Source organism: Lontra canadensis, unplaced genomic scaffold (assembly GCF_010015895.1).
Source record: "Lontra canadensis isolate GAN:19392208 unplaced genomic scaffold, GSC_riverotter_1.0 scaffold85, whole genome shotgun sequence".
NCBI classification, from domain to species: Eukaryota; Metazoa; Chordata; class Mammalia; order Carnivora; family Mustelidae; genus Lontra; species Lontra canadensis.
In genome coordinates this window covers 3,209,946-3,225,401 of record NW_022631079.1, presented here as the reverse complement: position 1 = coordinate 3,225,401, position 15,456 = coordinate 3,209,946, and the positions used below count along the sequence as shown (strand labels likewise).

General features: G+C 39.7%; 1 protein-coding gene across 4 annotated transcripts in view; it reads left to right on the top strand.

The window, feature by feature from the left end:
* The window catches only part of ATAD1 (ATPase family AAA domain containing 1), a 46,528-nt gene that overhangs the window by 28,952 nt on the left and 2,120 nt on the right, over positions 1–15,456 (top strand). For 3 of the 4 annotated variants that reach the window (XM_032883026.1, XM_032883024.1, XM_032883025.1), the window contains 4 exons: positions 638–744; positions 6,594–6,683; positions 8,950–9,000; positions 14,406–14,542. In XM_032883026.1, the coding sequence (XP_032738917.1) occupies positions 638–744; positions 6,594–6,683; positions 8,950–9,000; positions 14,406–14,542 (385 nt within the window). The remainder of the gene's footprint in view (positions 1–637; positions 745–6,593; positions 6,684–8,949; positions 9,001–14,405; positions 14,543–15,456) is intronic. The other variant, XM_032883027.1, reaches the window with a different exon arrangement.

Here is a 15,456-nt window from a genome sequence, read left to right as displayed (position 1 = left end):
TCCCTGCTGAGCAGGGTCCCTGACACGGGACCAGACACCAGGACCATGACCTGAGCTGAAGGCAGTTGCCCAACCAACTGAGCCACCCAGGCACACATTTTGGAGAACTTTAAAGGCTTTTTCACATTATATAACATATACGCCCATGCATGCTAGCCATGTGTGTTTGAAACCAATTTCTGTCCTGCATTTCCCACTTAGTATAGTGTTTTGACATTTTCCAATGTCATTTTTCTTTATTTCCAGGAAAAGTATGTGAAGAAAGGAATGTGACCCCATAATTAAAAATATGTAGGATGCAGATAACCGGAAAGTTAGGGCCAAAGCACACAGATATTCCTCCAAGACACTATTTGATCTTCTTCCAGCCTCTCAGTACCAGAGTCTGTACTTTTTTAAATATGTTGGCATGAAAGTATTTTTAGGAAAGAAATGAAGATTGGGAGTTGATTGCCTTTTAATTTGCCCGGTTATTTGCCAGAATTGTTAAATCAGACTTATGTGTGAAAAGGCATAGTTGAACCCTTCTTCTTGTATTCTTACACAAAGTTGGTGCCTTTTGATTAAGGATTTGAAGTTACAGGAAGAGTAAATAATTCAATATTAATTTCTAAGGTTGAGGACTTTTTCCTTCTAGACTCCTTCTTGCGAAACCGTTCAAGTTCTGACCACGAAGCTACAGCCATGATGAAAGCTCAGTTTATGAGTCTGTGGGATGGATTGGACACTGATCACAGCTGCCAGGTGCGTGAAAGAAATCTGCCGCGAGCTCATGGCAGTGGGCATGGGGGATAAGAGAAGATTCACTGGGCTACTTCATAGGCTTTTTCAGAAAAGCTTTTTTTTTTTTTAATAGTTACTTACTAAGTGATGGGGATCTGAAAGAATGGTTTGTGCACATTTTCATCCATTTTGAGGGCTTCATGTTAAAGAAAACGTTAAAAGATTACTTAAGTGCCTGAGACAAATACAACAGAGAAGAGAAAACAGGGTGAAGCCTCTCCTTGGAGTTTTTAGAATCCTCCTGCCAAGGGAAGGGAAATGACTAGTGACTGGATCCTGTATGCATGTTTCTTTAGACCCTTCCCGTAGATCTTCACTCTCCGTTCCTCTGTCACTTATCTTCCTTTCATTTTGCGGTTTTCGTTAGTTGCTGGAACATAATGTACTTTCCCACTTACTGCCATATGCACCTTCCTCAGGATTCCAGTTTTGTAAAAGACATTCTTCTAGCCCGGGCATTGTCTGTTCGCCTTGCAGGGCTGTGAGCACCAGAACTAGGGTTCCCTCGTATGCCCCGAAGGGAACGTACCTGTGTTGTCCAGTTTACCTCTCACGGTTCCCATTTTCTCTTAGTTCTTTGCACCTGAATGTTCCATACTTTATTGCCAGAACAATAATGTATTTTAAAAGATATTTAAAAAAAAAATTCACCTGGCATGTTTGTTTTTCTGCCATTATTACTGAAAATGAAAGTTCTAGAGCCATTTTTGTTTTTGTTTTTTTCATGAATCACCTATTTTATATCTCATGGAAAAGTATTAGAAAAGTAAATGATGTGCTTTTGCCCTTTTAACTTTAGTAGGTATCTTCTATTTTGTAATGTGTTTTTGCCCTTTCATATTTAGAATCATATCTTTTATTGCTTCTAAAAAATTCAACCATTATTTCTTCAGATACTGTTTCCCCTTCAGTCCCCATGTGATCTCCTTAATGGAAAGCCAGTGGGATGTACCTTATTTATATCCCACATGTTTTAACTTCTCTTTTATATTTTTTGTCTTTGTGCTACAGTCTGGGTAATCTTTTCCTTCTTCTTTTTTTTTTTTATTTTTTTTTAATAAAGATTTTATTTATTTATTTGACAGAGATCACAAGTAGACAGAGAGGCAGGCAGAGAGAGAGAGAGAGGGAAGCAGGCTCCCTGCTGAGCAGAGAGCCCGATGCAGGACTCGATCCCAGGACCCTGAGATCATGACCTGAGCCGAAGGCAGCGGCTTAACCCACTGAGCCACCGAGGTGCCCCAATCTTTTCCTTCTTTTTATTTGCTAATTCTAGGTTCAGTTGTATCTCTTCTGCTATTTAATCTTTTTATTGAGCTTGTTATTTCACTTATTATATTTTTCAGTTCTAGAAATTCTTCTAGATCCTTATGAAGTCTGCCAGGTCAGTTTTGATGGGCTCTTCCCCATCAGCTCATGTTTCCAGCTAGATTAGAAAACTAAAGCCCGGAATCAACTAGCTGTGTGACGTTGGCCAGATAATACAGTGACTCTGTATCTGAAAGGAGGGAGTACTATCTATAAAAGGGGAAGGGTAGGATCCACCTCAGAACTGTTCAGGGTTTTAAGGAATCTCAGTAAAGTGCGTTTAACTTGCCTGGTATATATTTACTGCAGAAGTATATGCTTATGATTTTTTTTATTCCTTCTTTATTCTTATAAATATGTTAAAATATTTATAGTTGTGTACAACAATTCTAACCTATGACTGTACATCTGCTTCTGTCATTTGTTCTGAGTTTATGGTGGCTATTTCCTTGTGTGTTTTGTAATTTTGTGGGAAAATCATATTTTGTGGAACTTGGTGCCTGAATTTTTGGAACCTGTGTTGAAGGTTTATGGCCCAAAGGGCCCAAAGAAGATTTTGTATTTGTCTTCTGCCAGATTTTTTCAATACCAATAGGTAGATTCAGATCCGAGATCCATGTTAGCTGGCAAAGAACCATGAAATCTCAGTGGATGTTTTATGTGTTTATATGTCTTTCCAGAAACCAAAGCTCCACTGAATGCATTTTCTAATATTTCACTTTCTTCAGGCCCTAGTACTTCACAAGTCCTAGCTTTATGTAGGGTGGCCTCTTAGCGTTAAGCCTGTAGCTGTCCAGTGTACACCCCACTGTCTTTAAGATCTGCACGTTTCCACGTGGTACGTGGTCAGCTTCTCCCCTTAAGGATAAATTTCACTGCTGGCTCAGCTCAATTGTTTTACATTTTTGGAGATTTGTTGTTCAATCTGAGGTTTTTTAATACTTTATTATTTTTGTTTTATAGCTGGAGGGCTTAAGGATCTCCTCCGTCCACCACGTTACCATAAATCAAAAGTTAAAACATCCCTCTCAAGGAGAACATTAAGCCTTATGTGTCCTCCTTCTACATCCCCTTTATGAAAATACAGTTTCATTATGAGGGAAAGTTGCCTTTAGTGTTTGTTGGATGATAAGAGAAGAAAGCACAACATAAGATAAATTTAGGTGACACTAATAGGAATAATTTTTATTAATAATTGGTACTAATAAAGCTGTTCAGTGGGAATACTTTACAGGTTTCCAAACACAGATTATCCTCCTAAGCAACAGTATTGAAAGTGCTTAGTTAGCCTGTGTAATAGAAAATTATTTCATATTCTTTCGTAATGAGTGTAGTTTTAAAAGCCATGGAAATCGGAGCAGGTGGGTCAGGTAAACTCCAGAGCACACAGCATGGTGCTGATATGCTACAACTTAAAACTGAGCTTTCAGAACCATAATTCTTCATTACATTGATAGTATTCAGTTTTTTCATTGTGATAAGTCTGTATTTGTAGGAGCAAGTAAAGCTGTGGCTTTTGTTAAACTCTAGTAACTTTTTTTTTTAACCTTTTCTGTGTGTTGAGGGGATTAAAATTGATGTTGTTAACTTGAATATTGGTTTTAGACATATTCTTTCATATGAACAAGTTAGCTTTTCTTTAAGATCTTCTATTCTGTGATTATGGATCCAGCCCAGTACCCCTGCTTTTTCTTGTGTGTATGATATTCCACAGTCGAAACAAAAATTGTTGAGCGGCCCAGGTCAACCTGTCACCGGCTCTGGAAATTCAGGTTAATTGATGACATGTTCTTCATCTGCAGAGATGTGACACATAAAAGAAAGATTGTAAAAAGTCTACTAAAGCGCTAATTTTTCTGCTTAAATACTATAAAATTACTGTTTCTTCCCATTTTGAATTTTAGCTTATTTGCCCTAGAGTTAATGCATTGTGTATAGTTTATCTGTTTTGACCTCTTATAATCACTCCTTCAAACAGCTTCTGTAAGTGAAACAGGTAGTTTGAATCACTCTAGCTTTTTTTAATCATCATAAATATCTGTTTTCATCCTTTAGGTATTTATTACACCATGTTGTGCTAGATTTTTATATGGAGCACCTACATACCTGGGGCACCTTTTTTTTTTTTTTTAAAGATTTTATTTATTCGTTTGTCAGAGAGAGAGCATGCGCAGAAGCAGGCAGAGGCAGAGAGAGGGAAGCAGGCTCCCTGCTGAGCAAGGAGCCCAATGGTGGGACTCGATCCCGGAGCCCTGGGATCATGACCTGAACCAAAGGCAATGGCTTAACCCACTGAGCCACCCAGGGGCCTAAATTCCTTGATCCTAATTTTTAGCATCCTGTCTTCCATACTGGCTTTTATTTTTTGTTTTAGGCTGTTTGCTCACCTAGAATGTTTCTCAAAATACCCCAATGTTCAGGTTTTTTAAAGTTCTGCCTCAGCCACAATGTCTTTTGTGGTTCTCTGCAATCCGATACGGCCAGTCTTCCACAAGCTTCCCACTTTGAATCTCCTGTAACACTTAATATATGCTCTATCTCAAAATGTACCTGTATTCATTCTTTATCTTATGCAGTTCTTTTGATCTTTTTTTTTTTTTTAAGATTTTATTTATTTATTTATTTGACAGAGAGCAAGAGAGAACACAAGCAGGGGCATAGGGAGAAGCAGGCTTCCCATTGAGCAGGGAGCCTAACGTGGGGCTCGATCCCAGGACCCCAGGATCATGACCCCAGCTGAAGGCAGACGCTTAACCCACTGAGCCACCGAGGCGTGATCCACCAAGGCGCCCCTCTTTTGCTCATGGTGCCTGGGTGGCTATGTCAGTTAAGTGGTGGACTCTTGATCTCAGCCCAGGTCTCGATCTCAGGGGCGTGAGTTCAAGCCCCAAGTTGGGCTTTATGGTGGGCATGGATCCTACTTTAAAAAAAAAGAAAAGACTTCTTCGTTTTAGATTTCATAGAAATTTTACCTTATTCTACAGGGTGTGGAAAGTCAATAAATTTGGAAAATAATTAAGAGCATTAATATTTTTATTTTAGGACAACTTAAATACAAAATTACATTATATTTTGGAACTAACATTTCTCGAATATATGTTTGTATTTACATTTTTTCCCTCTAGGTGGCAACCTCTCACAGTTAAACTGAAAATAATTTGGCTCTTGAATGTCATTAAATATGAAGAGTAGAAATAGAATATAAGATTTAGTGAATCTTTCAACATGTTCTGGAGTTAGATTATTTCAGAAATCTAAAACCTCTTAGGCTGAAATAAAATTATATTAAAGAAAAGTTTTCATTAGGATAACAGTAAATTTCATTTTGGGTAGCAGATGTGGGCCACTGTTGGGTTATACAGAAATACCAATGGTATTGGTAATTTTGAAGCCTTTCAGAAATTAACTTGTTTGGGATATTTTGTCTTTATTTGTGTTGATTTTTCATGTCCACATCTTTTATAAATAAAATGGTACAGACCCAGAGATTGGCAGGGTCACCTGCATTTTCTTTTCTTCCTTTTTTTTAAGTTTGTTTGTTTATTTATTTTTAATAATCTCTACACATTGGGTAGGGAACACATGACCCCAAGATCAAGAATTGTACATTCACTGACTAAGCCAGCCAGGCGCCCATTCTTTTTTCTTTTTTTTTTTTTTTAATTCTACCCAGCATTTTTTTTTTTTTTTAAGATTTTATTTATTTATTTGACAGAGATCACAAGTAGGCAGAGAGGCAGGCAGAGAGAGAGGAGGAAGCAGGCTCCCTGCTTAGCAGAGAGCCCGATGTTGGGCTCCATCCCAGGACCCTGGGATCATGACCTGAGCTGAAGGCAGAGGCTTTAACCCACTGAGCCACCCAGGCGCCCCATCTACCCAGCATTTTGATCTTTGCCCTTGTTCGATGTTTACTCTTCTTCTCTTGCCCTTGTTGAAAGTATGATTGTTGGTGGTTGTGTTACAGCTTTGAGAAGGTGTCACCAGCAGTGCTGACACGCCCATGAAGTGGTGATGTGAAACCCAGAGGGAAAAGTACATGCTCTCTCTTCCTACCGCCAGAATCCTTAGACTCAGAGCAAATGATTCCTTTATATTATTATCAGCAGCCTTGAAGTATCGTCCCTGTATGGGTTCCCAAGCTGTACCATACGTGGCTTTTAATTATTCATCATGCAGCCGTAGAGCAACCATCTATTATAGAATACAACCTTTTTTACTTTAAATCTTTATAATTCTTTGTTAACTGGACAGTATGTTATTTTAATTACAAAAAGGCTGGTGAAATGCATCAGTCTTACCAGTTTGGCCATGATTTGCTCTCTTTAGGATTAATTTCGATTTGTATTTATAAATTTTTGAGTAATAGTGGATTAAAGTAATTTCTTATAGAAGATTTAAATACTTCTTAATTTTTGTATCTTCTAAGCCCTCGTAATAATATCCTAAAAGGAGCATTACTGGTATATTTAATACAGTGTCTTGTGTTTTCTTTATTTGTCTAGGTCATCGTGATGGGAGCTACTAACCGTCCTCAGGATCTTGACTCAGCCATCATGAGAAGAATGCCCACGAGATTTCATATCAACCAGCCCGTGAGTGCTTTTGATTGATGTTATGCCCAGTTAAATATTCAGCTTTTTACAGGAAAGGAATGTTTCTTTTTTTTTTTTTTTTAAGATTTTTTATTTATTGATTTGACAGAGAGAGATCACAAGTAGACAGAGAGGCAGGCAGAGAGAGAGAGAGAGAGAGGGAAGCAGGCTCCCTGCTGAGCAGAGAGCCCGATGCGGGACTCGATCCCAGGACCCTGAGATCATGACCTGAGCTGAAGGCAGCGGCTTAACCCACTGAGCCACCCAGGTGCCCCGGAATGTTTCTTTTTAATCAGACTTATATTTATGACAGGCAGGAAAGGAACGGGTCAAGAAGCCCTGTAACTGTTTATTTGTCCTCTCCACTTCGTCTTCCTTCTTTCATACTTTCCTAAGATGAGTATTGCTTGCTTCTCTTCAAAGTATATAATTACCCCAGGTTTCTTTAGCTGCTTTTGTGATTTTCTTTAGAGTATAGCAAATCATCTGGTAAGGCACGTGGAAAACCTGGACTACAGTTTTGGTTTAGCGCAGGATGAAATTAGGGGCACTGGCGTTAAAGAATGGCTCCCTTCAGAAGGCTGACTGGAAGGACTGCCATTGATCTAATTCATTATTGGCAATCGTAGTGGGGGCTTTCCTCTGATAGGGCCAATGGTTAACCAGTGGGTGAGGTATTACACTTTAACTTAATGTAGGTGTGAGGGCGGTCTTCAGCCAGTGCTCCTTTCTAGTACTTACATTTTTTTTCATTAAGAAATACTCTCAGGTCAGTGATTGTAACTTAACCGTACTGTGTAATTTTTCACAAAGTCATCACTTCTTGAATTTTATGGGCCTTTCTATTGAAGAAGGAAACAGGGTTGTTAAGTGAACATGTGTGCCATGCGATCGGCATGTTACATGTATAGCTGTGTAGAGGAATGCTCATTGTCATTCCTTTCAGATCTTGAAATAAAAATGTTCTAATACAGTCTCTAGGTAAAAACTCCCTGTCTCCTTGTGTATTCTGCAGCTTGCTGGTTTGCAATGGTAAACGTGGATTCCTAGCATTGATGGTTGTGGCCTCTAATTGCTCTGACCTGTTATTTTCTGTAGCTACTGCTTCTGGCCCCTCTGAGGGTATGAGCAAAGTCAGCCACTGTGTTAGGAAATCTACCCAAGAAGTCAGTGAAGAAATTTTTTAACTTGATGTGGGAGACTCTAAAATTGAGTTTGACAAGCGTTGACACTGTCTCTGTGTCGGGCACCTGCCAGGCTCTGGTGAAGGAGCTCGATCCCCGTCCTCCACTCTGACGCAGGAAAGGCGGACACATAAATAAAGAACACAGTTTAAAGAACTGTGAGAACCTGAAATGATGATGAAAACTAATAATCCTATCTGAGTAGTTAGTGAACTATACAGACTCCAGCTGGGCCTTGAGGGAGGGCAGGAATTTCATATGCAAGTGAGGCAGGGAAGGTCTTCCTGCCAGAATGAACAAAGGCAAGAAGATGTGGGAGCACATGTTTAATGATGACCTCTGGGGGTAGTTCACTTAGTGCATCCGGAAAACCGGTGGAGGGAGGGTGGGAAAGGTAGGCTGCTGCCAGCTGTGGATGAACTTGGTGTGACTCGACCAAGAATTTCACTTTTATTTTGTTTGCAAGACAGGACATTTTTAAAGAAAATTTCCTTGGATGGTTCTGAAGACAAAGATTACATTGATAGAATGTCTTCTTGCAGTCCAATATAAAACGATGTACAGGAGAATGTATGTGAATTTTTGTTCAGCGTTGACAGCATATAAAAAAAGGTACTGTCAACACTAAACAAAAATTCACTAATAAAAATTAGCGAGTGTGGAAGTTACAGTTGAAGTGAAGAAACTGAGAGGGTATTCTTGCTCTATCTTCCAAGTAGTGGTAAAGATTTTACTACAGCATTGAGTTTTTAGAAGTTTCCTGAATAAAAAATAGAAGGAGATATGCAGAGCTACAGGGGAGAGACTTCGGTCATCCTGGGTATTCATTCACTCACTCAAACATATTATTTCCCAGACATTGTGCTAGTCACTGGGGATTCAGAATAAAAAGATGGGAATTCAGTAGGTTGACCACAGACGATTAGAGTCTAGAACCTAGACCTTGCTTAGGCTGATACTTTAGAGTTTCTGTCATTTCCTGTAGGTATTGTCAAATGGCTTACAGATGAAAGAAGAAATGTTAGGAGAACTAGTTGATTGTAATTTTTTTTAGTACTAACTGGAAATTATTCTGGTTTTAGGCTCTAAAACAAAGAGAAGCAATCCTGAAACTCATCTTGAAAAATGAAAATGTAAGTAGAAAATTACAGTTTTCCCCATCCTATAAATATGTTTATGTTCATAAGACCATTTTGGAAGAAACTGAAAAAGTGATCTGAGAATAAACAGCTTTGTACTTGGCATAAATCGCTGTAAAACTGTTGCCTGTTCATGCAACTCAGTAACCCTGGTGCATTTGAACTTAACAAAGACGGTCTGCTTTTTTTAAAAGCCCTGTGTTTTCACGTCTACAGATTACCATCTTCTTTGATACTTTCAGACTGTTCTCCAGTTATATAAGATACATTTATTTTTGTACAGCAGTGTGCATTTTTTAAAATTTATTTAATTGCAATATTTTTTAAAGTTGGAATTTAGATTTAAGAAGGTATAATCAAAATCTTTAATAGTTTGTATATTTAAGGTCACATCCTTCAGAATTAAAATGAGTAAGTACATTGTATGGTACTCAGGGAAGAATCTCGCTTCGTTTCCTGTATTTCTTCTGTATCCTTTCAAATGGCATTGTGTCCATACTGGCAACTTAGAATATGCTATTATTCCTCTTCCCTTTTCTACGTAAATCATATTAATAAACTGCGTATGCTGTTCTTTGCATTGCTTTTTTCATGCATCTTTGAGATCTCTCCATATTAGCATATTGTATCTTTGTTCTTTCTCTCTCTTTGGGTTTTGGTTTTTGGTTTTTGGTTTTGTGTGTTTGTGTGTGGTTTTTTGTTTTGGTTTTTTTTTTTTGCATTGCATAGGATTCCACTATATGGATATACTGTAATTTATTTAGTCAGTGCCATATTGAAGAACATTCAGGTTGACTTTGGCCTTTCACTCTTTATAAAATGCCTTGTACGCGTGTCTCTTCACACTTGTGCAGGATTATTAGTGGGGTGGATTTTCCAGAAGAGGAATTGATAGATCAGAGGATATGATTTATAATTTTGGTAGCTATTACCAAATGGTCTGTGCTAATTTACTCTCATACCAGCAGTAGTACAGTATCTCTTCCCCTGTAACCTTGCCAACAGAATGCTATGGAACTTTGTGCCAACATGATAGGTAGAAAGTGGTGTATCTCATTGTACTTTTAGGGATGAAATGAGTATGTTTAGGAGCCACTTGAATTCTTATCTGTGAAATACTTGTTCATATGCTTTGCCCATTTTTCTATTGCAGTGTTCTTATTAATCTATAGGAACTCTAATATCCTAGGGAGATTTTTGTTTCAAAATTTTGAAATTTGAAAATATTTTTTCCTGGGTTATCTTTTTTAATTTACTGGGAATTTTCCCCCTTTATAGATTCTGAGTTTTGAATAACATCGTATTCCTCACTGTCCTAAACATCATATCTAAACTCATTATTTGAGGGAGGGGCACCTGGCTGGCTCAGGCGCCGGAGCACACGACTCTTAATCTTGGGGTCGGGAGTTCAGGCTTCACGTTGGGCATAGGGCTTACTTAAGAAATAATAATAATAATAATTAAATAAACTCACTGTTTGAACTTGCTGTAGCCAAACTAAAAAAGTCAAAAAGATTCCCATAGTGAGGAATTCTTATATTTCTGTTGTTTGCCTCCATCCTTGGGTCACTTACTCTGCTCTAGCTCTCCCCTACTTCCCCACCTCCCAGGTTTATTTTAGTTGTATATTTAAAAGGAAGAATTCTTAACTTTTTTGACTTGACCTCATAAACATTATTACACTTGCAAAAAATTGACAGTAATTCCTTATTATCACTGAATATCTTGTCCAGATTTTCTGTTCTCTGCTAGATGGCTTGTTGGGTTTTTTTTTTTACTCAAAAATGTTTTTTTTTTTTTGACTCAAGATCCATATAAAGTTCATAATTTGTGATTATTTGATAGTTTTTCAGTCTCTTAATCTGTAGGCTATAGATTATTCTTCATCTCTCTCTCCCTCTTCTCCACCTTCTTTCAGTTTATTTGTTGAAACAGTCAGGTTGGGTTTGTCCACATTTTCCATGGTCTGGGTTTTGCCCTTGTCACCCAAGCCAAAGTTCCTGGCTATTTTTGCTGATTTTTCTGTATGAATTTTAGAATTTGTCTTACTCAAGAAAAAACAAACACTAGTATTTTTAATGGATCATAATTCAAGAGAATTAAGATCTTTTTGATGTTGAATCTTTGTCCAAAAGCGGGTATGTCTTTGTGGTTCTTCCAGTCTTCTCCCATCTCTTTCAGTAGCATCCCGCTCATTTTTTTCTTTAAAACCAATCATAGATGGGGCGCCTGGGTGGCTCAGTGGGTTGGAGCCTCTGCCTTCAGCTCAAGTCATGATCTCAGGGTCCTGGGATCGAGCCCTGCGTCGGGCTCTCTGCTTGGCAGGGAGCCTGCTTCCTCCTCTCTCTCTCTGCCTGCCTCTCCACCTACTTGTGATCTCTGTCTGTCAAGTAAATAAATAAAAAATCTTTTAAAAAAATAAAACCAATCATAGAAAACATATATGCTATTTGCAGAAGTTTGAAGAACCTAGCAAATGAAAGAGATTACTATTGTGGGGATGATAGAGTCATTTAATAAAAGAGATAAAGGCTGTGTAGTCTTTTCTTAAAAACTACTTGTACATGAAATATTTTGTACATTTTGGGGAATTCCTAATACTTTCCATGTGTTTTGGGTAAAGAACTCCTGTATGAGCAAGAAACTGAAGTATTACATTTGCCTTTTAGCTGAATATTCGGTAACCACTTTGAAAAAGACATTGTGGGGGCGCCTGGGTGGCTCGGTGGGTTAAGCCTCTGCCTTCAGCTCAGGTCATGATCTCAGGGTCCTGGGATCGAGCACACATCGGGCTCTTGCTCAGTAGGGAGCCTGCTTCCCTTCCTCTCTCTCTCTGCCTGCCTCTCTGCCTACTTGTGATCTCTGTCAAATAAATAAATAAAATCTTTAAAAAAAAAAAAGAAAGAAAAAGACATTGTGTAGTTGTAGTGCTGTTTAGATAAAAGACACTTAATTGGTGAACCTTTAACAGAGATAGGCGTCATTGAGCAGTTCAGGGAAGAAAACAAAAGAGATAATATAATTTGGTGAGTTCTTCTGATTTAGGATGGCTGTGCTACAGCTTGAAATTTATCACGTATTAGAAGGTAGTTGCAGACAATTTTGGAGACTTCAAGTTAATACAGCTATTTAATTAAAAAAAGTGTATCGAAGGATGGTATTGCCAGAAGTTAACTTGTGTGGTTTAATACAGATAGAGATGATGTGGATGACTTACATAGAGATGAAGAATATAAATGATGCAATTTAAGCTCTGTCTCATGAGATAGCCATACTTTACACAGGCTGTAACGTTTTCACATTTAACTTAAACTCCTCATTATTTCTGAACTTTGATTACATATTCTGCTTTTTTTTGTTTTTTTAACAGCATCTTTGGAAATTCGGTTAGAATTGCATTTGCCATGGGTGTAAGGAATTTTTAGCATTCTGTTTCTAAAAGCACAAAGAACTAGTCTCCAGTTTTATGATTCATAATAATTCTGAATGCTTTATGGATAACTGTCGAGATGGGAGCATTTTATTTCCCACTAGCTGGTATTTGTATGCTGAAGGCATATCATTACTTCACTAGAATCTGAAAGAAATTATTGTAGTTTTGTTAAAAGATGCCTCAAATGATACTGTTTCTAGTCTTTCACATCTCTTTACTGATAGTCCCTTAGCACAACTCACTCATGTAAAACAGGGTAGCGATTTTTGCTTTAAGTTTCAAGTATAAAAAGAATTAGGACTAATAAAATGGATACCCTGTCTCTGTAGTGAGATCATCAGGGTGTCCCTTTTACAAACGAATCTGAGTTTAGATCTTTTCCGTAACGCAGCAGGAGTAGTTCACGGGCATGGGCTTTGGAGACAGACCCAAGGACCCCACATTCTTACTTGACCACTCCTTGCTGGGTGACCTTGGGCAGATAACGGTTGAGCATCCCTACGCCTTACTTAGTTATTTCTCACTGGGAAAGCGGAGGTAATGCCATCAGTCTCATAGATTGGTTTTGAGAATTTAAATGTGTGTGAACCACTGAGAGTGCCGTGCGTGTGCTCCCTCCACGGTACATGCGGCGACTGTGCATAGCGGGTGCTATGCTCTCGGCTATCGTAGGAGTCCTTCGATGTATGTCAGTGTGGCTCCCGGGACACAAAACCTTGTTTAACTTGGGAGCTGCCTTACTAGTTTCCTAATGAAAACAGTTCCTGTGACTTCGTGGTTTGTCTGATAGCTATTATCTTGTAAAAAGGGTTGCTTTTAGAGTATTTGCCATGTGCTTAGTATAGTGGTGAGATACACTTTGTTTTACTTAATCCTCCGTCCATCTAAGGAGCACATAGTATTACCATTTTACAGTTAGGGAAACTGAAACCCAGAGAAGTGATAGAATAAATTGCCCAGGCCCACACAGCAAAGGAGTGATGGAGCATTTCTCTTAACCATTGTGGTGCATTGCCTCTGTTCTTCTTGCTCCTGCAGTGACTGGGATCTTCTCTTTTCCAGCTTTGTTCATCTTCGTGACTTGATCGCTGTGTCATGTGCAAGGCTTGTGAATGGTTAGAACACAGTGCGGCCAAGGGAGTGGCCAAAAGATGGAGTGGAGGTGTTGATTGTTTAAGGGAGGAAGTCTAATTTTTAACATCTCAGAGTATGATTTGGAAGATGTTTTTAAGTAGTTATTTAATTTAAGATATATTTTAAGTGTATACACTTAATAAGCTTACATCTACCACCCAGATTTAAAAGGTACTCTTCACGTGCTTTGCTTTCCGTCTCCTGTGGTCTCTGTCATTGGTAGCCTATTGTCCTGAAGTCGTCAGTGTCCATTAGTCCCTTGAGTGTGCATGGACAGATGTGTAGTGCATGTACTCCTTCACAAAGATTACAAGCAGTAGAGTAGTTTGTGTGTGATTGCTGATGTACACATTTGAGAAGTCTTCTCAGAGGAAGAGAATAAACCGTCTCGCAACAGCATTGGCGTGTCTGTCTTCCTGAGCCCTGTACACTGTGTCTGGTAAGGCTGTATTTTGCTGTTCCAGTCATAGTGACAGTTAACGAAAATTAGATTTCAAAATTCCAGCTTTTATGGTTAAAGAAAAAACTAGAAACTGAAAGTTATTCCGTGCTATTCCAGCATGCATTCTTTAAGAAGCGTGTTTGGGGGGCACCTGGGTGGCTCAGTGTGTTAAAGCCTCTGCCTTCGGCTCAGGTCATGATTCCAGGGTCCTGGGATCGAGCCCCGCATCGGGCTCTCTGCTCAGGGGGAGCCTGCTTCCTCCTCTCTCTCTACCTGCCACTCTGCCTACTTGTGATCTCTGTCAAACAAATAAATAAAATCTTTAAAAAAAAAAAAAGCGTGTTTGGCTCGATGCTCTGCAGCACTTTTTATGTTCCTTTCTCCCTGTGGAAGGTGGACAGGCACGTGGACCTGCTGGAAGTTGCCCAGGAAACGGATGGCTTTTCGGGCAGCGACCTGAAAGAGATGTGCAGGGACGCGGCCCTCCTCTGTGTCAGGGAGTATGTGAATTCTACGTCCGAAGAAAGGTACAATCCCTCAGATGTGTCAGACCCTTGTAGAGCTTTAAGGTTGGTTCATTTTTCTTTACAATACCAACCCTGCTATGGAACCAAAGTAAGCTTGAATGAACGCTCGCCCCAACTTTATGAATTGCCTCTTTTTCTAAAAGGAAGTTCTGAAAGTGAATTAGGGACACGGGTCATGGGGAGGCTTTGGAATAAAGAGAAAGAAAAGCCGAATTTCTGCTGCACATGCACGGACTTGGGCGCAGAAGGCCGACAGGAGCTTAGGCTCGCAGCCTGTGCTAGGAGAGCAGGGCTTTCCAGCACTCCTGGCTTTCTTTCCCCTAACTTCCTGATCCCGCTTCCTGTGGTCTTGCAGGAGTTTGATGCGTAAATGGGGGTGAGGGCCCTGGCTGGGGGTTAGATTTCAGCTTGTTGACAGTGACGTGTTTACCAAACAAAGAAATGATTGTCACTGCAGACAACTTCAAAGCAGGAGTTTGAGAAACCATTTCATACTCAGAGAAACTAAAGAATGGGAACAAGCCACCCCTGATGAACCCCAACCTGCAAGGACCTTTCCCAAAAGGCCCCTTGCCCAGGCCAGCGTAGCTCTGCAACTCTGCGACTCGTCCCATCCTGACCTTCCGACAAGGAGTTGCTGTAACTCTTAGCAGACCCGTGTACTTCTGGGGCCTGTGTGGTGAATGAGTTCTCCACCTCTTGCCCCTTGGTTTCTCAGGCCCCCTCCCTCCCCCCGCCCAGCAGATGGCCTTCGCAGGCTTCCTCGGCAGGGTGTCCTGTGGCACCGAACCGTCAGCTGCGCACGTGCTAGTTCTGCACCCGCCAGTAGTGCTCCCCGGGGCCCCGTTAGAGAGAGGCTCACTTCACTTACTTGTGGTCAAATTATCCAGCTCCTCTGATGCTAATGATGGGAA